The sequence below is a fragment of the Ctenopharyngodon idella genome, chromosome 13, assembly GCF_019924925.1.
Source record: "Ctenopharyngodon idella isolate HZGC_01 chromosome 13, HZGC01, whole genome shotgun sequence".
Classification (NCBI taxonomy): domain Eukaryota; kingdom Metazoa; phylum Chordata; class Actinopteri; order Cypriniformes; family Xenocyprididae; genus Ctenopharyngodon; species Ctenopharyngodon idella.
In genome coordinates, this window is record NC_067232.1 from 20,797,249 (window position 1) to 20,821,736 (window position 24,488).

General features: G+C 36.9%; 2 protein-coding genes across 12 annotated transcripts in view; one reads left to right on the top strand and one right to left on the bottom strand.

Moving 5' to 3' along the window:
- The window catches only part of plekhh2 (pleckstrin homology domain containing, family H (with MyTH4 domain) member 2), a 54,846-nt gene extending 50,626 nt beyond the window's left edge, over window positions 1-4,220 (bottom strand). For all 3 annotated transcript variants that reach the window (XM_051916622.1, XM_051916621.1, XM_051916620.1), the window contains exons 1-2: window positions 4,051-4,220; window positions 159-296 (exon numbers count right to left, since the gene is read on the bottom strand). In XM_051916622.1, coding sequence (XP_051772582.1) covers window positions 159-278 — 120 coding nt within the window. In that variant the 5' untranslated portion in view covers window positions 279-296; window positions 4,051-4,220. The remainder of the gene's footprint in view (window positions 1-158; window positions 297-4,050) is intronic.
- A 141-nt stretch (window positions 4,221-4,361) lies between these two features.
- The window catches only part of thada (THADA armadillo repeat containing), a 109,596-nt gene continuing 89,469 nt past the window's right edge, over window positions 4,362-24,488 (top strand). For 8 of the 9 annotated variants that reach the window (XR_007933163.1, XM_051916611.1, XM_051916612.1 and 5 more), the window contains exons 1-20: window positions 4,362-4,500; window positions 4,733-4,816; window positions 4,925-5,031; window positions 5,118-5,251; window positions 5,371-5,519; window positions 8,435-8,467; window positions 8,562-8,610; window positions 8,751-8,947; window positions 9,061-9,158; window positions 9,328-9,551; window positions 12,261-12,964; window positions 14,769-14,923; window positions 15,049-15,204; window positions 15,296-15,391; window positions 16,957-17,080; window positions 20,537-20,682; window positions 20,762-20,993; window positions 21,862-21,997; window positions 22,099-22,235; window positions 24,095-24,256. Coding sequence is in view for 8 of the 9 variants with exons in the window: in XM_051916611.1 (XP_051772571.1) it covers window positions 4,744-4,816; window positions 4,925-5,031; window positions 5,118-5,251; window positions 5,371-5,519; window positions 8,435-8,467; window positions 8,562-8,610; window positions 8,751-8,947; window positions 9,061-9,158; window positions 9,328-9,551; window positions 12,261-12,964; window positions 14,769-14,923; window positions 15,049-15,204; window positions 15,296-15,391; window positions 16,957-17,080; window positions 20,537-20,682; window positions 20,762-20,993; window positions 21,862-21,997; window positions 22,099-22,235; window positions 24,095-24,256 (3,112 nt within the window). In the remaining variant the exon portion in view is untranslated. Of the gene's footprint in view, window positions 4,501-4,732; window positions 4,817-4,924; window positions 5,032-5,117; window positions 5,252-5,370; window positions 5,520-8,434; window positions 8,468-8,561; window positions 8,611-8,750; window positions 8,948-9,060; window positions 9,159-9,327; window positions 9,552-11,342; window positions 11,484-12,260; window positions 12,965-14,768; window positions 14,924-15,048; window positions 15,205-15,295; window positions 15,392-16,956; window positions 17,081-20,536; window positions 20,683-20,761; window positions 20,994-21,861; window positions 21,998-22,098; window positions 22,236-24,094; window positions 24,257-24,488 lie in introns of those variants that run through there. The other variant, XM_051916616.1, reaches the window with a different exon arrangement.

Here is a 24,488-nt window from a genome sequence, read left to right on the forward strand (position 1 = left end):
TGTTATTACTTTAATAAAAAATGGCTATGGGTAGAGTAGGTTTTACTTGCTCAGCATGCAGTCTGATGTAATGATTTTTAAAGGTCCGAGAGCACCAGTGTAAACAGCAATCCAAGTGAAAAGACTCAGGGACCTGAGGCATAGTGCGTTTGACTGACCTTTTCTGCCGTGAGCTCTCGGATCACACTCATCTGCCCACGGAACTTGAAGAGCAGGGCCTCGAGGGCCATGTACTTCTCTTTCCACTCCCCGCCCGCGCATTCATCACCCTCCGCCATGCCGTCACCCCTCAGGCCCTGCAACATCACATACACAGCATGAGACCGAAGCAGACGGAGAGACAGAACATGCAGTAGAAAACCACTCAAGAACTTAAGCTAAAGAACATAGGTCCAAATTTAAATCAGGCTACAAAACAAATATTGATATAAGGAGCACAGAGGAACCATCATTTTCACCAATGAGCCACATTTCAACATTGATTTCAAAAGTTACTTTTCAAAGTTACTTTTCAAAGTAGTGCATTACAATATTGCATTACTCCCTAAAAAAGTAACTAATTGCATTACTTAATTTGTATTTTAATTTGTATTAACAACAAATAAGTTCTATTTTTGGCAAATGTTAAGGCCTTTTCACACGTGTTTCACAAGTGTAATGAATAAGCCTCAGGCTGAAGGAAATGCATATTTACACCTGTACAGTAGAGGGCACAGCTCAAACAAACTTTCAATTGTGCTGCCATTCTGGATTAAAGAAGAATAGGATACAGGAGAAGGAAGTTCAACACTCTTATTTCTAAATCTAATCTAAAGTAGTTTTTGCTTATTAGTATGGTTGAATTTGATCTTTGAAGGTCAGCAGCAAAGACATTGGTTAATAAAGTGAGATTAAATACATAAAGTATATTTGTGTAATTTAATGTAGTTAATTATGAAAGGTTTGTGTAAAATTCTGAGATTGCATTTCACTGTTTTTATTCATTTTGAGGAACACTGAATGTTTCCGTGCAAGTGAGATGAGTAAATGCATGTTCACATTTAGTCTAGAACTACAATAACCATCATGTTCACACAACGCACACAACACCTCTACACTTTATTTCTCTCAACCTGGGGACAGGAGTGCGGTCAGTCAATAAATGTGAAAAAGTAACTTGCGTTACTTATTTGAAAAAGTAACTTATTTACTGATATTTTGTAGTAAATTGAAAAAGTAATGTGTTACTTTACTAGTTACTTGAAAAAGTAATCTGATTATGTAACTGAAGTTACTTGTAATGCATTACCCCCAACACTGGAAATGTGGTTGAAATAATATTGAAAAAACACTGTATAAATGTTAACAAAATACTAGATTAATAACGTTCTTTCACTCATGTTGAAAAGATGTTGAAACAGAGTTATCAACAATGATTCCATTTGCAAAATCGAAACAAATTTAAACAGTGTTTTAAACCTTGATACATGATATTGATTTACCTGTGATCAATTAAATTCAAAATGTTTAAATGCAAGAACAGTAAAAATCCAGTTTAAATTAGGCATGTTTCCACATAATTATCTACATGCATTTTTACTGAAACATTGTAGTGCATTAAATATATCAGGAGGAACTTCTGTAAAAAAAAAAAAGTATGATACATGAACTGTTGAATAAACCTAGAACTGTTGTACTGGTCTATGTTTATTTCCAAAATTCCAAACTGTTGTACTGGTCTATGTTTACAGTATTTCCAAAATGTGTCTAATGACATGGACTTTAGGAAACTTAGGGCCAGATTTACTAACAGCTTGCACCAGTGCAAACACTCTTTTGCCGTTAAAAAAGGATTTCTTAAAGACACGCAGTGAAAAATTAGCAATGAATAGGCGTGGACACAGTTATTTTAGCGGCTGACCTTATTGTATGCATTGATTTACTAAAGGTTGCGCTAGTCAATTTACTGGTATTTGTTGCATTATTTACTGCCCAAAAAAAAGCATGTCTTAAATCATACGCTAATTTGTGCTGCTCTTGGTAGACTGCATTGATCATTATGGAAATTAATTGCACTCTCACACTAATTTGCCCTGTTTAGTAAATCTGTACAGAGCCCCGGACATGACATGCAGGAAAAAAAATAGTAGGATAAATTGTGCGCACAATTTATTAATTCGTTCCCTCGATTTACTAAAACGTGCGCACGATTTACTATTTCGTTCCCTTGATTTACTAAAACGTGCGCACGATTTAGTAAATCGAGGGAACGAATTAGTAAGTCGTGCACATGATTTAGTAAATCGAGGGAACGAATTAGTAAATCGTGCGCACAATTAAATTTTTTTTCTTGCATGTCATGTGCGGGCTCCGTAAATCTGGCCCTTAATGGCCAAACAAAACCAGACAGCATATGACTGACCTTCAACGTTGAAAAAACAACATCATTGGAACAATGTTTAAAGGTTTGAATAGGTTATCAAAATACTTTGTTGAGATTCATTCAACCATGTTTGAAGAGGAAAATGTTGCAACGACGTTGCAATATCAACATTTATTTAATTTACAGTTTTAACTTTGATCCATGATGTTGATTTACGTGAATAAACGCTGAAATGCAGACTGGGAAAGCATATTAAAATCATCATCATGAACTGCAAATTTGGTTTTATTAAAATTTGGACAAAAGAATCTGTCTCCTCCTCACTCCAAAAATGTACAAAATTCTGATTAATACAGGTTTATGCCAGCTGTCTTTTAAAAAACTGTAATCTCATCAATAATTGGATTACTCCAATCAACACATTTACATGGTGCATGCACAACCAGAATATGACCCAATTCTAATATTAACTGATTTTCCATTCGGATCTTATCTTATAAATAGAGACATACATCAATAAGTTGGAAATAAACAGCAAAGACAGTCTATATTGGTTGTGTGAAAATGTCAGAAGTGTTTGAGGGCCAGGCAGAGCCCTGGACAAACTGACCACCACTATAAAAACAAACAATACCAGCCAGCACTGATGCATCATCATGCTTTTCCATTGTAAAAGTTTTAATTATGTGTCAACTGATGTAAATCAGGTGTGGTAAAGCACAACAGAAAAGTGTGAGTGAACACATTTCACTACAACTTCTCTACAGTTATAATAAGCTCTCATTACAGCATTGGCATGAGCACAAAGACAGTACAAACATGTGTTGAGCTCAATTAAGCTGTCCTGGTAAATAAGACTGAGGGTTTGAATCTTCACCAATGTGAATAAAAACAACATGTTACTATGGATCAACCTCCTTGAGAGAAACATTTGGGGAAAGTGAGCCAAAGAGGATAACAGGGTCATTAAATGTACATCTAGAAATGTATACAAAGATGTGGGAATTTTTGTTGGAATTTGCATCTCAGGAGTAGAGAGACAGTGATCCTCTGGCTCCATTAAAGGATTAGTCCACTTTTAAATTAAACTTTCCTGATAATTTACTCACCCCCATGTCATCAGGTTGTCTACAGTTTCACTACATAATACAGAGCAAATATACAATGATTCCACATAACTGTAATTACAGGTTACATCTTTATAGCTTTGAAATATCACAGGTGATTGGGCAACCGACCTCATATTCAGACACTATATGACAGACAGTATGTGGAATATTTGTACTTTCAAAGATTAGTGGGCCGTTGAAAATAAATTAATGAAGACAAAATATTGTTTAAAATGACAAAAATGGTATAGAACCCTATATATATATATATATATATAATATATATTAAACTAAAATGTTGACATGACTATGTGTACATAATGATTATCTATATACCAGTTAACTGCAGTTGAAAGAATGATGATGCAATAAATTAGAGTTGTGCTCATGAAAATTAACATAAGAGAACAGAATAGTATTAATCAATATTAACTACATTTCAATCATATAAAATCAACAAATAGTGTATTTCAAACAACAGAAACTTTATATTTAAGTACTTATTCCCTCTTATTCCCTTTAACAAGAAACAAAACAAACTAATACTTTTTTGTTAATAGTTAAAGATTTTATCCTTACCCGACACTCAGTGTTACAAGTGCTGTAGATGGCACTGGTTTCACAACATAATAAAAATATTATTCCGTGTTGTCTCAGTTGTTATTGCACTAATGACCTAATTATGATATAAAGAGCGAGCGTTTTCTAGCTCAAAGTTTTCACTCCAGCATCGTCCTCTGGAAGTGGGCGGGATCATGGGCGTGTTTTTACGAGCACGTACAATCAAACCATTGTAGGTGTGGTTAGGACTTTTTTTTGGAGAACGGTGATGTCATGAATGATTGACTTTCCCGAGGACCAATCAAACTTCAGAAGTATTGTGTCTGGACCAATCATATGTTTGTTTGGGCGGTCTTTCATCGCGACTCCGGAATTGACGCGTCACACGTGTATGTTATGTTGCTGTGGAATTACTGATTTCTACATGCAGCATTGAACTTTTTCACCGGTACCTGCTTTGTTTCAAAGGTATGACAATATGCCTTAAAGTGTTTTGAATGTACAGAAAAATGGGGGGTACGGTGTGGGAAAACGTCGGTTTAATATAAATGTCTGCAGGAAACAATAACGTGTGACTAGCACTAGGTCACACTAAGCGCTGTAGTTTGAAGTTGATCTTCTGCAGTTGTTGTATTTGCTTTGTAAAGTAATTTTACGATAAATGTATGATACTCATCTGCAGTTATTTTTTATGTCCCAGGTCTAGTCAGTATGGTTGTGAAGAAAAAAACACCTAAAGTGGAGGCTGTAGCTTTGGATGATGTCAAGCTGAAGAGCCTGACAGGTGAGTGACAGAAATCAACTTTTAGTGGTTGTGTTGTGGTTGCAATGCGTATTTGCTGTAATATTTCTTTACTGTAATATTTCTTTTGTATCTCATGTTTTCTCCCAGATTCCTTATCTGTGGAGGGGGATAGTAGATCCATAGAGCTTGCTCAGGTTCTTAAGGACAGTTTATCCTCGTCTGACCCGGTTGAGCAGATCCAGCTCATCTCTAAGGTTGGTCTGCATCACATGCTAAACTTAATTATACTGAATGTTATCGCATAACATTTTTAATTCATTGGTTTGCATACTGAGTGCAGGCAGGCTTCATGTTGGAGCAGATGAGTGAAGATGAGTCCTCTACAGGTCCTTTACTGCATGCCTGCCTGAGCACACTAGCGTTCCTGTATACCACACTGCCAGCTAAGAACCCACTTAAGAGAGCCGTAGCAAGGTTAAAAGTACCCACGTTTCACTGTCACTCATGTGACTGTAAATCAACAACTCTTTTTAATGACTTCTGAACACTTTGTTTATTTAACATATTGTCATCTTCTTTTTCTTTTCCAACAGTGCATTAGGTAGTGGCCCAGATTGGCTGCAGGAGAAGACGGTTGGATGGCTGTCTGAGTGCCTGTCTTCCTCTCTCTCCTCTACGAACACAGATCACTTCTCACACCTAACAGATAGCATCACTTCCTGTCTGGATGGCTTTAAAATTGGTATGTCTAAGTGATGTCATTTTATTAGATTGAATCATAAATAATAGCAGGTATTCACCTTATTTTACAATTCTGAAGTAAGCTATTTTCTGTGAATGTGTGAGACTTGATTCATTAGCTGCTGTAGGTAAATAACTAGAAATATAACAAAATTACTCTAAATGGTAAAAATATTTGTGCTACAAACCAGTGTTTATAATTACATTTTCAATTCACATTTAGCGCTTTTCACAATACATACAAAGCAGCTTTACAGAAAATGCATGTCAACATTACAATTTAGAGTGATCTGTTATCAGAGCTGACTGTGTCCAAAGTTATGTAATTTCAGAAATGTATATATACAAATCACGCAGTTACAGTATCTCACAGAAGTGAGTACACCCCTCACTTTTTTGTAAATATTTTATTATATCTTGTCATTTCTTCAGTGTTGTCACATGAAACTTTGCTACAATGTACTTTGTAAAGTAGTGAGTGTACAGCTTGTATAACAGTGTAAATTTTCTGTCCCCTCAAAATAACTCAACACACATCCATTAATGTCTAAACCGCTGGCCACAAAAGTGAGTACACCCCTAAGTGAAAATGTCCAAATTGGGCCCAAAGTGTCAATATTTTGTGTGGCCACCATTATTTTCCAGCACTGCCTTAACCCTCTTGGGCATGGAGTTCACCAGAGCTTCACAGGTTGCCACTGGAGTCCTCTTCCACTCCTCCATGACGACATCACGGAGCTGGTGGATGTTAGAGATCTTGCGCTCCTCCACCATCCGTTTGAGGATGCCCCACAGTTGCTCAATAGGGTTTAGGTACCCTCAGCTTCTTTAGCAAGGCAGTGGTCATCTTGGAGGTGTGTTTGGGGTCGTTATCATGTTGGAATACTGCCCTGCGGCCCAGTCTCCGAAGGGAGGGGATCATGCTCTGCTTCAGTATGTCACAGTACATGTTGGCATTCATGGTTCCCTCAATGAACTGTAGCTCCCCAGTGCCGGCAACACTCATGCAGCCCCAGACCATGACACTCCCACCACCATGCTTGACTGTAGGCAAGACAAACTTGTCTTTGTACTCCTCACCTGGTTGCCGCTACACACGCTTGACACCATCTGAACCAAATAAGTTTATCTTGGTCTCATCAGACCACAGGACATGGTTCCAGTAATCCATGTCCTTAGTCTGCTTGTCTTCAGCAAACTGTTTGCTGGCTTTCTTGTGCATCATCTTTAGAAGAGGCTTCCTTCTGGGAAGACAGCCATGCAGACCAATTTGATGCAGTGTGCGGCGTATGGTCTGAGCACTGACAGGCTCAGCACTGCAGCGTATGGTCTGAGCATTGAGCACTGACCCCTTCAACAACAATTCTTTTTTTCAGATCCTCAGAGAGTTCTTTGCCATGAGGTGCCATATTGAACTTCCAGAGACCAGTATGAGAGAGTGAGAGCGATTAACACCAAATTTAACACACCTGCTCCCCATTCACACCTGAGACCTTGTAACACTAACGAGTCACATGACACCGGGGAGAGAAAATGGCTAATTGGGCCTAATTTGGACATTTTTACTTAGAGGTGTACTCACTTTTGTGGCCAGCGGTTTAGACATTAATGGCTGTGTGTTATTTTGAGGGGACAGCAAATTTACACTGTTATACAAGCTGTACACTCACTACTTAACATTGTAGCAAAGTGTCATATCTTCAGTGTTGTCACATGAAAAGATATAATAAAATATTTACAAAAATGTGAGGGGTGTATTCACTTTTGTGAGATACTGTAGATGATAATGTATTAATTTGAGCAATGTATTAATTTAAGGCAGAAACAATGAGCTCATTGAAGTAATTTGGATATATAGCAAAATTTGGAACGGTGCATGTTGATCCAGAGTTGCATCATCTGAAGTCCTCGCAGGGGTTGGGGTCGACTCGTCACAGGTGTTGAGGCATCATAATGACATTAATACATTAAATCTACACTTGTACATTTTGTACAACTTGTACAGCTTGAAGCGTTGTAAAAGAAACCCGGAGATGGCATTTTAATTGCTCAACAGATGAGTAAAGTATTTTATTGAACAGATAAATTGTCGTATGTAGCTCTCTAACAGAGTTCAATATAAAGCATTATATCTATCTATTGTGATAGGTCATTTCATTATGGTTGTTGTTACACTGTGCTGGAATCTATTTTCAAGGAAATACTGTGTCTGTTAAAGCTAAAGTAACGTCTTCACAGTCAGCTTGAGATCCTTTCCATCTAAACTGGTTATAGTATCCCTTAAGCCTAGTAATGAATGTTTTTTTTTTTTTTTTTTTGGTCATGAGAATCATTTTCATCCGCATAGTCATGCAGAGCCAAAGCACAACCAAAACAATGTTCTTCAACAAAATACATGCAGTTTTGTTTTTTGACTGCTAGAGCAGCAAAAAGTTGCATAGTGTACCTTTAAAATAATATGGTAAGAAATAACATTTTGCAAATTCAAGCAGCATAACAGGCTGTACAGTTAAAAATAACGAAGCGGATGACACTGAAAGCCAGACACATTCAGTTTACAAATGGATGCCCACACTCTAACTTTTCAAATAAGGTGGATACTTTACTTCAAAAGTTTGAGGTCTGTAAGATTTGTTTTCAAGATTTCTGAAGGATCATGTGATTCTGAAGACTGGAGTAATGATGCTGAACATTTTATATAAATATATTAAAATAGAAATCATTATCATTATTTTAAATTGTAGTAATACGTCACAATATTACTGTTTTACTTTATTTTTGATCAAATAAATGCAGCCTTGGTGAGCATAAGAGACTTCTTTAAAAAAAAATTAACAAATCTTACAGACCCTAAACATTTCAGCAGTAGTGTAAATGGGTGTAATAAAATTTTAAATAGTTCTTCTTGGTTTACAGGTGAGAAATGTGTTCACCGTTTGCTAACAGAAGGTTAGTATACAAGTTAATAATTTAATGGCATGCCTTTGGCTTTCTCAGCTCTGTTTTGTAAATCCAGCCGCTGATTTTTTTTTTTCTCTCATAGTCCTCCAGTTCTTCCAAAGGACTTTGAATTATTATGTGGAGCAGAACAGGTAAACTGTTCACTTTTGTACTGTATAATGTGCTGTATGCATGGATGAAAATGTTGACATCTTGTTCCTTTTATTCAGAATCCTTAAATTGTCTGTAACATGGTTTATTGTTGTATATTTACATTTGATATGTTCTTCAGGGGTCTGGCCGGTCGCCATGTAGCCCAGGCTCAGCTGATGCAGTCCTGTTTGGCAGTGGTGAAGGCCTCAATGCTGGTGGTTCAGAGATCTCAGGAACCCATTAGTACTGCAGTTCTTTCAGCTTCAAGTGACCAATCTGATCTACATCAAGTTCTCAGTGGACTACTCAACTGTTATACATGTATCTTGACTGATGGTATTGTGAAGACCACTATTATCTTCATATGCAAATTGAATTTACATTTTTTTTGTATATTGTATTTATTTTGTAGATTTTTGTTTTATATTTGATTTTTCTTCCCCATCCAGAGGAGTTTGTTCAGACGGTCCAGAGCACTGCTGGGATGGCTGTTGTTTTGTTCATTAGATCTATTATGGGGAATGGAAATGATGATGTACCTGTTATAGTAAGTGAGCGTTTTCTTCATCCCAGGAGCAAGAGTATTCTAAATACAAGAGTCTAGAATTGTATTCTGTACTTTCGTTATTGAGTTTGAATTAACTATCTCAACTTGAGCTGCATTTGAACCCATTCCTGATTGTGGAAAAGCTGTTAAGTGTGAAATGTGTTTGTAGGTTGCAGGTCTTCTGCAGTGTTCAGTGGATGCAGGCAGCACCGCCCCCCAGTGGTTGAAGCAGAGCTGCGCAGGGCTGTACGAGAGCAGCAGGCCTGCAGCTGTGGCTCTGTATCTGAGTCATGGAGCTCTGGCTATGCTCAGCTGGAGAGGAAAGACTCTCGGTCCACAGGCAGAGAAACTGCTGCTGCTCATACCTGAAGTGCTCCTGTCTCTAGATACAAGGTATTGAAGTATACCAAATGCATTCACACAAAGGATATGCTAAACATATTTTACCAATTAGCTAGTAAGTGGTCTGAACCAGGGATTTGTTTGCAAAATTAAATATTTGCAATGCAGTTACAGTGTTTTTTTTTTTCTCCCCACAGTTATATGTATAAACCTAAAGATAAAATATTTTTTCTTCAATTTTTTTGATCTAAGATTTTTTTGAAAGGAGTCTCTTATGCTCTCTAATGATGCATTTATTTGATCAAAAATACAGTAAAAACTGTAATATTGTGAAATACTATAATTGTTTTCTATTTTAATACATTCTAAAATGATTTTTTTTTTTTTTCTTCTTCTAATGTTAAAGCTGAATTTTCAGCAGTTATTACTCCAGTCATTTTCACACAATCCTTCAAAAACATTTTTTTATATTTTTGCTGACTTGGTGCTCAGAAAACATTTATTATTATATATTTATATTCTATATTCTTATTATATAATTTTTCTTAAATAAATAGAAAGTACAAGCGTACCATTTATTTGGAATATAATTTGTTAACACAATAAATGCATTTATTGTCACTTTTGATCAATTTAATTCATCCTTGCTGAATAAAAATATTAATCGCTTTCAAAAAAATTGAATGGTATAATTCATCATTAATTTATAATAAATAAATAATAAATAACTTGCTAGATGGACACAACATAATATAAACCATTTAAAAAAAAAAACTTAAAAAAAAAAAAAAACTTTTATTATAAAAAGAAATGGAGATTAATACGTGGGAATTAGAAATACATTCTTTTCTTTTCACATTTCTTATTGGTGAAAATGGCTATCAATAAATGAAATGACCACGATTAGTCATAGCATTTCAGTTGACAGAAAGCAAAATAAAATAGTTCTTTCAGAGAAGTTGCATCTCTGAATTCACCCCCTAATTCATAGGTCTTCAACCCTGCTCCTGGAGGCCCACTGCCCCACAGGATTCCCACGGGTCCTTCATATCCTTGAAAGTTTGTGAATCTGAAAAAAAAAAGTTTTTGAAAATAAACATACATAGATACAGGTCCTTGAAAGTGCTTGAATTTATTTTGTGCAAGAAGTTTTCTGGAAAAAATTCCATATTATTCCCTCCGGTCTGCTAATGTGTTATTTCGCCAACACTTCGTGGCCTATGCATACTAGCTTGCTTGATTTACGTTAGTTACGCGCTTTTACGCGTTACGTTAAGTGTTTCCCACGTGAGGTACTTTGTGTTGTACGTTGCCATGACATTTACACGCGCATGAAACTACTACGATGGTACCTCAACGTTTCACAGATGTAAACCCATGAGGCAAGAAAAACTTAAAAGCATAATCATATATCTTAAAACTTCTGGTTACATGAGCCTAAGCTCTTTTCAATACAATCCATGCAAAGTTAATATCAGATCATTTTAGAATACAGTATAGGATGTACCGATTATTCTTCAGTTTTATGCAAAACAGAAATATGACAAATAGAATATCAGATCTCTGTCATATGGCCAAAAATAAATGCAAAAAAAAAAAAAAATGCTTTTTTTGCATAGTTGTAACAGTGTATCTTACAAGGTAACACAATGTAACCTCGCTCTCACTTGAAATGTGTCCCCATATTAAGTCCTTGAATTTGAGAGTATTGGACCTGGAAAGTCCTTGAAAGGTCCTTGAATTTGAAGTTAACCAAGGTGTGGGAACCCTGTTTATATCCAACCTGCTTCAACTTGTGAAGAGCTTGATTAGCTGTTTCAGGTGTGTTTGATTAGGGTTGGAGCTAAACTCTGCAGGACAATGTGCCTCCAGGAGCAGGATTAAAGACCTCTGCCCTAATTCACACTATAAGGCCGGTTTCACACCGCAAGCGTCAGCGGCACATTAGCAGTGCGTGAGCGTGAACTGCAGCTGCAGCAACGCGTGAGTATTCACACTGGAAGCGTTTGTACTGCGTCACAGCAGCGGCTTCAAGCTGCATATAAAGTGAGCATTTCTTTACAAAGACAACTATAAATTTGTTTTTATAAGTTGGTCATTTATAAATTTGATAGTCTTGAAAGTTTGTTAACATGGGGAGGTGTACAACACTCGCATATAAACATAAAATAAATACAAATAAATAAATAAAAGCCTTGTGTTATCCATTGCTACACACGAATGAGGTAAGCTTTGTGTTTTACATCATCTTGTTTACAAGACAGCAAACTCGGCAAAAAAAGCCAGCAAACTTGGGTTTGATTTGGGTATGCTAGAGCCTATATAGCTGTCTGTGTAATAATGTTATATATATCATATTTTCTGGCTAGTTTACTTTAGTTTTTTATAATACACCATACTTTAACCCAAACTGAATAATTAAAAACAAGTTTAAATGAGTAAATCTTCTATAAATATTTTTTAATATTAATTTTCTTTCCTGACATAGGCCCTACTCCAGTTCTTATTAAAACACACTAGATATGCATATTCTGTGCTTTTTGAGCACTTTTTGTGTGAAATCATATTTGTTTTGTCCATCAAAGGTGTATTTCCACTTTAATTGAGTGTTAGCGCAGCAAAAATAGACCCAAAGCTGAAAAAAATATGCGCTGCTGACGCGTGCGGTGTGAAACCGGCCTAATACTGTTCTTAGTTAATTTTGAAATTTATCAGCCTGGTTTTCCTTTTAATTTTCTCTCTAACATGAATCTCTCTCAGAGTAAAGGAGTCCAGTACAGTGATGGTAGTGGCTCGGGTTTTGACTCTTTGGAGCGGAGCAGCGGTTGACTGCGTACAGGTCGACACGTGTCCCCCTCTCCTTCACTCATCTCTGGTCGGAGGCTCTCATCTAATCGCACGCCTTCACCACCACATCTATGCCCACTGGGAACACCCACTGGATGGAGTCCGCCACCAGACACGATCCCTGTTCCAGAACCTTCTTACGCTCCACCAGCACTGTAGTGATCACAAGTCCGATCCCACCAGCGACCCTTACATCAGCCAGCTCACCCGGGACCTTCTAGCACTGGAGTGGCATATGAAAGGAAAATACGGCACACTGGCCTGCCTGGTGGAGCACTTGGGTGCGGAGTATCTACTCAAGCTTGATGGTGGACTGCCATCCAGGCTACTGGGTCTGATGGGGGATCAGACACTGGCACCGTACTCCAGCGACCTTCTAGAGAAGTTGTTTGTCAGTCATAAGGCCCAGCTGTGTGCCCGATTTAGGGATGGGAATGCCTGGATAGATGGATGGCATGAGGTTTGGGTGACACCTCTGCTGCAGGTATTGTGTACAGCCCGATTGGATCAAACCACTTATATATTAGACTACTTCCTGCCCAAACTGCTACGCTGCAACCCCTCCAGTCTTAGCCACATGGTACAGGCCCTGCAAGAGATGCCGTCTTGCACTGAGGGTAAGAGACATTCAATCTGCAATGTAATGTATGCAAATACATATTTTATATGTACACTTTGGGTATACTACTAAAAGTTTGGGCTCAGTAAGATATTTTTTTTTTCTTAAAGCATTCTTTTATTCAACAATGATGCATCAAATTGATAAAAAGTGACAGTAAAATATTTGTTACAAAAGATTCCAGTTTCAAATAAATGCTTCTATTATATTTCTATTCATCAAAGAAACCTGAAAAAATGTATCACAGTTTGTATAAAAATATTAAGCATCACAAATGTTTTCAGAATTGATTATAGTAAGAAAATTCATGAACATCAAATCAGCATATTTACAGTGTCTATAGAAAGTCATCATACCCTTTTGAAGTAGTGACTTTATTTGTTGTACAGCCTGAAATCAAAACCCATTCTAAAATAAACTTTTTTTGAGCTTTATTTTATTTTGAGCAAATTTTGCCTTACAATATCAAAGTAATAAAAGAAAAGGCAACAGTTCTGATTAATCAAAAAAAAAAATTTAATTAAAAAACTAGAAAAACAGGGTTGGAAAAGCCACCAGTCCCCTGATTTAAAGGATTAGTTCACTTCAGAATTAAAATTTCCTGATAATTTACTCATCCCCATGTCATACAAGATATTCATGTCTTTCTTTCTTCAGTCGAAAAGAAATTAAGGTTTTTGAGGAAAACATTCCAGGATTTTTCTCCATAGAATGGACTTCACTGGGGTACTACCGGTTGAAGGTCCAAATTGCCTTTCAGTGCAGCTTCAAAGGGCTCTACATGATCCCAGCCAAGGAATAAGGGTCTTGTCTAACAAAATGATATTTCTAATTGCTCTACACATTACATAATCACATTGGAAAGGTCATGCGTGATGTAAGCGGAAGTACTGCTGTAGGGTGGAAAAACTAATTTTCTCCTCTCCAACTTCAAAATCATCCGACATCTTTGTTTTACCTTTTTTTTTTGTAAAGGCCGTTTGGCTTAGTCTTTGCACGTTCACTTTGTAGATACTGGATTGGTACTTCCGCCTACATCATGCGTGACCTTTCCAACGTGATTACGTAATGTGTGGCGCATCGCAGAGCACTGCAAGATGAGCATTTGTGGTTTAAAAAGTATACATTTTTATTTTTTATTAGAAAATGACCGATCGTTTTGCTAGACAAGACCCTTATTCCTCGGCTGGAAGCATGTAGAGCCCTTTGAAGCTGCACTGAAACTGCAGTTTGGACCTTCCACCGGTTGGTAGCCGTTGAAGTCCACTACATAGAGAAAAATCCTGGAATGTTTTCCTCAGAAATCTTAATTTCTTTTCGACTGAAGAAAGAAAGACACAAACACCTTGGATGACATGGGGGTGAGTAAATTATCAGGAAATTTTAATTCTGAAGTGAACTAATCCTTAAATACTTTGTAGAGTCAACTTTTGCTTTAATTACAGCCATTCATCTTTTTGGATATGTCTGTACTATCTTTGCAAACCTAGATTGGGGAATATTTGCCCATTTTTCTTTGCATAATTGCTCAAGTTCAGTCAAATTCTCATTCACAGATTTTCATCAGATTTTGAGGGCTCTGACATTCACCTTCCTATCCTTAAGCCATTACGTTGTTAGTACCTTAATATTCTTTGCAATATTCACATTGTTGCCTGTATGTGTATAAATTTTTTTTAGGGTATTTGAAATGAGGTTTAGAAAACAGTGATATTGAATTATAGAAAGGTGTATGTATATGTATTTTTTTTTATTTTTTTTATTTTTTATACAAAGTTTTGCTAAGTTTGTTTGTTCCTCAGGGGCAGCTGGTAGCAGAGGTGCGTTGGGGGCTCTAATGACATGTCTGCGTGCTGCCCGGTCTCAGGGTGTTCTGAAGTCTGTTGAGGAGGAATTGTGGGGTGGCCTGGTACCCCTTCCACTAATGCGACAGGCTCTGGTGCACAAACATGATCAGGTAAACTGGAACCACATTATATTTTACTGAACATTTAATAATTAAAGTATGACATGCTAAAGTGTATTATTGCTATGGCACTAGAACACCAAAGGGAAATTGTGGCTGTTTATGTGTGAATTCAGGTTCGAATGGATGCTCTGGGTTTGCTATGTGAGAGCCATCGCAGCACGGAACAGCTGTCCAGACAGGAAATGGAGCTGATCCGCCACTTCCTGCCTTTTAATCTGAACAGTCAGTCACCAGGAGTCAGACAGCAGACTGTCAGTCTGTTAAAGAAGGTAGAAACCTATGTCAGTTTAAGCTTTGATTGGCCAGATGATGTTGTAAGTGTGTTCTGATTGGCTTATGTCTGTTTTGTTGTGTTGTCAGCTCTTGTGTAGGGTGAAGGACAGTGCTCAGCTTCTGCAAAAGAGAAAGGACCAGCGTGAGAATGACAAAGATCAGCAAGTCCTCAACATGTACCAGGTACAACTGTGATACAATCTGAGCTGTAAGATAAACTCCACAGACAGTACTTTAATTGGTCTTGAATCTTGGTCTGTGCAAATGATTTTACTCAATAGGCATTTTTGCATTTGAAACTGATTAGATGGTGCATAACTAAAACAAAAAGGACCCTGGAAAATATAGCAAAAGGAGTGAATTTAGAAATGCTTATCTAAACAGCAAGAAGTGCCAAGGAACATTAGGAACAGAGAGTCCTCTGATTACATGACCATTAAGTGATGTGTTGAATATAGGAGACACACATGAAGCAACAAACATTAAGATAACAGAAAAAAAAATGTACTTTTTCCATTAGCCGGAGTTCTGTTAGTTGAGATGAGTCATATTTGAGGGAAATGTACCTTTAGGGTGTACTCACACTAGGCACGGCTGCCTTGAACCGAGCCCGAGCGCAATTGTCCCCCCTCCCGCTGGCCTGCACTCACACTTGCATTTAACGTTCCAGGCCGAAGCACACTTACGTCATATACGATGCAACTTTTTGACTGGAAGAAAACAGGAAGAAATGCACTTTCGCTAAGATACTGCCTAATATATAGGCTATTTATAATTTATGCCGCACAGCGATTTTCAATAGCACGTATCAGAGGATTATTACGAAGGCAGCTGACGTTAATGGAGGAATTTGCAGCTTTACTCGCAAACTACAATTCCTGTTCATCAATAAGGTGAGAATCAGATCCGTTATAAACCCAAATACACTCGAATTAATTACATGAATTGAGAAGTGTACTATCAAAGTAGTAATAAAGATGTTTGCCGTCATAATGATGACAGTGGCGCACACAAAAGTAGTAATTGTTCCGTGCTCTGGCACAGTTAGCACTCATACTGCATGTGAACCGCGCTCGAGCCCAACCGAACTGTGCTCTAGCCCACCTCTTCCAAGCGGGCCAGGGCCGGCTAAACGAACCGCGCCCGGGCACGGAACGGAGCGATCACACTTGTCAAACGAACCGGGCTTTGGGGGTCAAACGCGCTCGGGCACGGTTCAGAGCGCCTAGTGTGAGTACACCCTTAGAGTCAGTGTTTAGTATTGTTGCGAGACAAAGAAGGATTGTGGAGCTAGTCCAGTCTACTACTTAAAGAGGTGATATGATGCTTTTTAATGTTTTAGCCTACAAAAATACATCATCACTGCAGCACTCTATTGTTTTTATTTAACAACATACAGTCCTTGAATTTTTTGGAATCGCGAAATGAATCAAAATGAGTTAATTTAATACATCAACACTCTGAGTTTCTATTAATAAAAAAAGAAAGTGGAAAACAAGCAGCTTTGTCATAATTACAGCAGATTCTGGACATATCTTGGCCTATATGGGAGGGTCCCCTCTGAATGTTGTGTTGGACAACAGGGACCTTCAAGTCAGAAAGGTTGAGAACCACTGTTCTAGGGCACCCTAGAATCACGCTGGAGAGTTTTGTACAGTCAAGCACAACTCAGTTCCAAAATTAAACAACTATTTTCTGTTTTTTTGTTTTTTTTTGTTTTGTTTTTTTGTTTTGTTTTTTTAAATCAGGAGTTCCTATGCTGGTTCTGTGAGACTCTATTCCAGGTGCTTCATCCAGGAGCCTCATTTTCCAGGTGTCTGATGGCTCTGCACCTGCTGCTGCTGATCGCTGAACATTTCACCTTTAACACAGGTAATACCCAGTCTTCCCTCCTAAAACCTGTTAAACGCTAGCCTGATGATGAGTTTTCAAATATGAGTTTTTGAACGATATTTGTATTTTTTTTTTTTTTTTTTTTTTTTTTTTTTTTTTAAACTTTTGACCGCACTGGATCCAGTGCAGACCCACAGAAGTGCCCTTTCTCTGTCTTCATTAGTTTAACAGTTCTGTCTAATAATTGAATAGCAAAATTTTTAGACACCTAATATCTATTTAAAGGGATAGTTCACCCAAAAATGAAAATTCTGTGTTCATTTACTCACCCTTATGTTTTTTCAAACCTGTATGAGTTTTTCTTCTGTTTGAACTAAAAAGATATTTTGAATGTTGGTAACCAGACAGTTGACGGTAGTCATTGACATCCATAGTATTTATTTATTTATTTTGTTTATTTATTTATTTTTGTATTTTTACAGATTTGACAGATATTTTTTTTTTTTTTTTTTTTTTCAAATTAAATAATTTTCAAATAATTTATTTCTAATTATATTTAGTAAAAATCACCTTTATTTATATAGCACTTTGTACAATGCACATTGTTTCAAAGCAGCTTTACAGTTATAACAGGAAAATGATGCTTTTCTGTTGTTCAGTTGAAGTCAGTTCAGTGTTGATTGATTTCTTTTGTAAAGATAATCAATTATTAAATTAGTTTATTTCATCTATAAAGCAGTTTTGCAAAAGAAAAAAAAAGTACAGTCAGAACAATAATATTGTTTGAATATTAGAAATTGGTAATGTTTTATGCGTATGCCAGGTTAAAGACATGTGTTTAGATTCAAACTGGCAGAGTGTGTCTGCTTCCCGAGGCTAGGAAGACTATTCCAGAGTTTAGGTGCTAAATAGGAAAAGGATCTACCGCCTGCAGTTTATCAACTGGCCAGAATTTTGAGATTACAATAGACATGATGGACTATAATGCGTTAAGAGCTAACTCGAGTACTGAGGAGTGAAACCATTTAGTGCTTTATAAGTAATTAGCAAGATTTTAAAATGTATGCAATGTTTAATAGGGAGCCAACGCAGTGTTGACAGAACTGGGCTAATATGGTGATACTTCCTGGTTCTAGGAAGAACTCTAGCTGCTGCGTTTTGGACCAGCTGGAGTTTAAGCGTGCAGGGCAACCACCCAGTAGAGCATTACAATAATCTAGCCTTAATCTTAACTTTTCTGTGTTTGTCATTGAGAGCATATGTCGTGTAATGTAGATATATTTTTAACCCCCTGTGCTTTTTGCAAAATAAAGAAAACTAACATGATGCGTGATCAGTCGTCTCCCTCTGAACGAAGTCCAGTCTGATAGTTCTCAGAAAATGAACTGTAACTTAGTAAATACTAATCACACAAAAATGAGACTTATGTCTAAAGAAACGTTGAAATGTCAGGTTTTAAATCCTGTAAGTCAAATCGAAAACAAATATTCTCTGTTTATGTAATCTGAATGAAAAGAGACGACATGTCAGATGTCCGTGAGTCAGCTCATTATCCACTAATTCGGCCACGCCCACGGAGCGAGCGCTATTCAGACGCAAATTCTGAGGCAATACATGTATACATCGTTGCAATCGTGTATTTATTATCTTCAAAAGTGTCTATCTGCATGTTATAGTGATCTCTGGAAGCCTCTGTTAGTTCCTGAAATGTCACATGGTATGCCTGTTCTTCACTGAGACATTTGTGGACTAAATGTGCACAGAGCGCCCTCCGGCTGCAAGTATGAATTGAAAACGCAGTATCCAGCGCTTATAGTGATGACAATAAATATTAAATAAATATTACTCCTCTGTATAGAAAATTGACAAACATATGAGAATCCATCAATATTTCTCCAAATGTGCATGCTTTTAAGCTAAAAGTCCTGATGGATGTTGTTTTGTCAAAGGTAACGACATCGTTTTTCATATTCAACTCCTGACGCATAGACTATTAACAAATTATGGTCACTGTAAGAGTAAAACAGAGGTCAAAATGTGAAGCTTGAGTCTTAGATCTTTTTAATGATGTATAGTTTGTCAACTGCACATTAACATTTAGGCTATATAATATAACAAATATAATAGCCTATATGAAATGCCATAGAGGTAACATGAATGTTCAGGCGCTTTGCATCCCAGAAATACATAAAATTTTAAAGTATATTAAAATAGAAAACCATTATTTGGTTTGAGACTTGAGACTTCTTTTAAAAACATTATAATAGTAATGCGTCCAATCTTTTGACTGATACTGTAATTTAAACTATAATAGGCCTATACAAAATTTTCTTCACATTATGTGAAATAATACGTGCATGCATGAGATCACAAAAATCATGTTTTTTTTGTCAAGAGTGGACATTACATTAACGTATTCCTGTTATCAGCATGATCACAGAGGGTTTTTTCACATAGCCTACCTGACTGAAAGGGCTCATTGTGCAGGTCATTATGCAGGTCATTATGCGGGTCTTTGTCTTCTCAGGTGTGAATCACAGCATTATTCATGAAGATTCATGCCTCCATGCATACTGTGTGTCTTGACAAAAAGTGTCTTACAAAATTTAAACCAATATATTGTTTTATATGAACGAGTAGGAAGGATCATTTTTACATAATTTTGAAGCAAGAACTCTAGTCTACAACCTCCAATACCCAGAAGTCTATTATTTTTTAATATCAACTATGCATTCCGTTAATTTTGTGAATTGGTATGTTTCGTCAGGGTGCGAAGAAATATAGAGCCGAGTATCATCAGTATAACAGTGAAAACTAACGCCATGCTTCCTAATGATATCTCCCTAGGGTAGCATGTACAGGGTGATAAGCAACAGTCCTAGTACTGAGCCTTCTGGTACTCCATACTTGTCAAACTTGTGATCGATATGACACCTCTTAATTTACTACTGCAAATTGGTAACGGTCAGATAAGTATGATTTGAACCATGCCAATGCAATTTCACTATTGTCAACGTAATTTTCGAATCCATTCAGAAGAATGTTGTGGTTGATAGTATCAAATGCAGCACTAAGATACAGTAACACTAATAGAGAGATACAAACATGATCAGATGATAAGAGCAAATCATATGTAAATCTAATGAGAGCAGACTATGGCACTATGATACAGTCTAAATGTATAAATTATAAATGTATAAATTATAAAATATAATTTTAATTGCAGAACTTGTTGTGCATGTGTTATTTACTACCTTTAAATTAAATAGTATTATATCATATAAACGTATATCGACTTTATACCAGCCATCGGCCACCCTGCTCTTTAAGATATTGGTATCGCCCATCAAAGAAATCCACATCGATCGACCACTAGTCACCTCTATCTCATCAATTCATCTGTTTACCTCCTTTTTTGTATGTTTTTATGTGGAAGCCTTTTGTCCAAGACAAATTTCCTTAGGGACCAATAAAGTAATCTTGAATCTTTTTCAGGCTCTGTTGGTTTTGCTCTTGGAGAATCAGTAAGTGTATCTCATGCCAAAGCTGTGCTGTACTGCCTTGCAAGCAACTTCCTTGAAGTCAAACAGCTCGCCTGCAACCTCTTACAAAAACTGCCCCCTGCAGCAGTGCGACTTCAGGTCAGTGTGAAAATAAGAGTCTGAGACTAGTATTAAGTAATGTTCAAATGAATATGAATGCTTTTCCTCATCTGTGTAGGAGCCAGAGACGTTACAGTCTTTGCTGCAGGTCGCTCTGGATCTCAGCACAAGCACCAAACCCTTTGACAGCGTCACTGCTGCTCATCTTCTCAATCTGCTGCTGTACCAGCCGGGTCTGCAGGATGCGTTACTTGGCTGTATCCAAAAGCAGTACATCCCTCTCTGGCCACCAGTACTGAACCAGTCCCAGGCATCTGAGGCTTCCACTCTGGAGCAGAACACCTTGGCAGGTATACTAGACAGGGCACTAGAAATTGGAGAGCAACACCTAAAACCCCGAATATGAAATTGGAGTGCAAGTGATATTAGGACAAGTCCGTGCCAAGGGAGTCGTAATCCATCCTTGGTGTTAGATGCCCAGCACTAATAGATAGATGTATGATCCAGGCTGCAATCTGAAAGACTGTAGATGTAAGCAGCTTGTCAGTTTTCAGGAATCTCCAGCATTTCCATAATTTAATTATGAAAGTAAATGTTCAAGACTTCAAAAAACATGTTACCATGCTTAAAAGAATAGTTATTTTTAAAAGAATAGCTGTCATCTGTTACCCTCCCCCCATAATTTAGACTTTTATTCACATATAAACATTGATCAGTGCAAATACATATAGTCAAGTCAAGTCAAGTCACCTTTATTTATATAGCGCTTTTTACAATGTAGATTGTGTCAAAGCAGCTTTACATTGATAAGACAGAGTCTGGTAAATGCACTTTTTGTAGTGTACAAAAAACACATTGATAAAATATAGAGCCCATCAAATGGTTTGCATGGTAAATGGAAGCTCAAATATATTTGCTTGATGCATAAATACAAATGATGTTTGTTTTCTTGTCATGCAAGCACATTGGAGCTTCCACAAGAATAAATGAAGTTTGTTCTTGTATGTCAAGTAAGTACTGTTGAGCTTCCTCTTACCATATTTGATGTGCTAATAGCATGTGTGTTGATCAGTGTTTATTTGTAGAAAACAAAGATGCATACTTTTAAATACAAAATACACACTTCCAACACATGTTGTGTTTTTATCAGTGAAAATGACCAATGAGACCATTTTTTGCCATTGTTTTAAATTAGAAAATGTGTTTGTGATGTTTTAGTGGTCCAGTGGCTGATGATTTGTCTGAAAGAAGAGATTTTGAAGGCAGAGTCATCTCTTCTGCAGGCTGCTGCTTCCTGTCCTTTATATGGCAGAGCTCACTGCATAACTGCAGTTCTGCAACAGCTCAACACTGGGTACTTCCATGCATACTTGACCTTTAATCATCTACTTACAGAAGGTCTTAGCATTCATTTTGACAGGTGTACGTGTGGTTGATATATTTCTGTGTCTTTAGATCACTTGTACTGCTGTCTCAATGGAGGGCTGTTGTGTCAGAGCTCATAGGCCTGTGCTACAGGATGTCTGATGTAGTGTCACCTGTGGTTCAGAGCTCTTCTCCTGAGGGCCTTATTCCCATGGATACAGAGTCTGGTAAATGCACTTTTTGTAGTGTACAAAAAACACAATCCTAACTGAGTCCTAACCAGCCACTACCTTGTCAAGCAGTGCATCTGCCCTAGTGGGTGGTATGTACCGTGTGAAAGTAGAAATGCGTCAACCGATTGCTATACTGTTTATACTGCTATAGATATATTTCTGTGACTGTTAGTGAGCCAGAACTGCTTTAAATTACACATGGAAAAACATGGAATAATATAAAAAAAAATGTAGAGAAGGATGTTCAAGTCAAGGTGAGGAAGAACATCTTAATTGGTGTTGTTGAACACAATGCAGAATTTAGTGTACAGTTGTCCAGCAGCATTGCAACTTATTAATTTTATTAATATTTTATAGCATTAGTTGTTGGATTATGTTGATTTATGTCTAATAAAAGAGAAAATTCAAAAAGAGAAAGTTATCGAATTAGATTTTTTTTTTCGACTTTTTGTTTTGTCGGCCGAACCCCTTATACAGTACGTAAAATATTTACTTGAAGTACCCCCTGAGATTTTAAGTTAATATTTAAATAATTTAACAACACATTCAAAGTAATTAACGGCACAATAATAATAATAATTATAAATATAATTATAAACTCTAATTATTAAAAAGAAGACTCAAATATATTGCAGTTGTAAATCACAGTTGTACTGTAAAATAAAAATAAAGTTACAATACTAATATTTATGTGTTAAAGTGCCCCTGTTATGCTATTTTAAAGGTTCCTAATTTTGTTTTGGAGGTCTCCTACAATAGGTTTACATGCATCCAAGGTCAAAAAAACACTTTAATTTTCCCATTATATACATTGCAGCATCATCTCTTTTCTCACAGTGTCTCAAACGGTTCGACAAAAGATTCCGTCTCTATAATCTATGAATTCAGTCCCTTTTGTTTGCGTGCAGCCAATGAAGATCATAGGCTGTCATTATGCAAATTGGTTACAAACCTTCGTAGGTTCATGCAGGAAGTAAGACTGGAATTGCTGACGACTCATTTCAGGCAGTTCAGAATTGGTTCTTTCATTGGGCAGGCAATAACAACATTTAGCTTGCCCTTTGCATTTTTGCAGACCTTTTACATTCACAAACAGCTATAAAACACTACATGAAAGGGAATATACTAAAAAGCATAACTTTAAATTCTTCACTTTTTTAAGTGTTCAGACACTCTAAGACACTAAAAATAACATGATGAATTGTTTGCATGTAAAATAACACAATGCTGCTCTTCACTCTGAAACAGGCAGTTCAACAAACTATATACTTAATTAAATTGCAGCCTTTGTTTTGATAAGTGTACTAAGCTTTATCGCTTTATTATGATTAATTGTTATGTTATGACACATGTAATTCGAACACTGGGTATCTATCCAGAGTGGAGTTGATGGAGTATTGTTTATTCCATTCCTGAAATCAGCCAGTAATCTCGAAAAATGCAAGCATTGGAATAGACTTGTTTTTTATGACACTGTCCTTCATTTATTTTACATGATTCTGTGATGTTTTCTCCATTAAATAGAAAGACTGTTTAAATAAAGTGTATGTGTTTGGGCAGTTTTCATTAACACTTGATCCAATTTAGGTGATTACATGGAATTTTCAATGGCAGTGCACTCCCATCATCAGAATTTAAGGAAGCTATTTGGTTTATTTCCTCTGTAAACCTCTTATCTACAGTTAGAGTAAACCTCTTGGGCAGATTTATTATTTTTTATTTTTTTTTAGCAAGTCTAACTCTGAAAGCATGCCACGGAGTCAGGACAGTTTAGAGTCAGGACACTGTTATTTCACTTCACATTATTCAGTTGCATGCATGTTATTACATTACATATTTTTCTTTCTCCACAGAGACCTCTGCTGACCTACAGAAAATCCTGCAGGAGATTCAACCTCGTGACACAAATGACTTTTTCACCAGTGCCAGAGAGCTGGACCCCAGTGACACCGACCATAACAGCGAGCAGAAGGAGCCAGAGAACACCGTTCATAAACGACAAATCTGTAACGCTGGTACAAACACATTTGCCCATTACTAGACACAGTTCCTCCACCTTATTGCCCTTTACCATATTATCTGTATCAAAAAGCTCAGTTTGAACTCAAATTTTATACATTGAGGCATGTCATAAATCCATTAGTATGATGCATATAGTAACAGCATTGACATTTTAAACATCATACTTTTAGCCATAATTAATTTCAAATGAGGGGTGGTGTTGTTGTAATACATGTCCTGTCCATT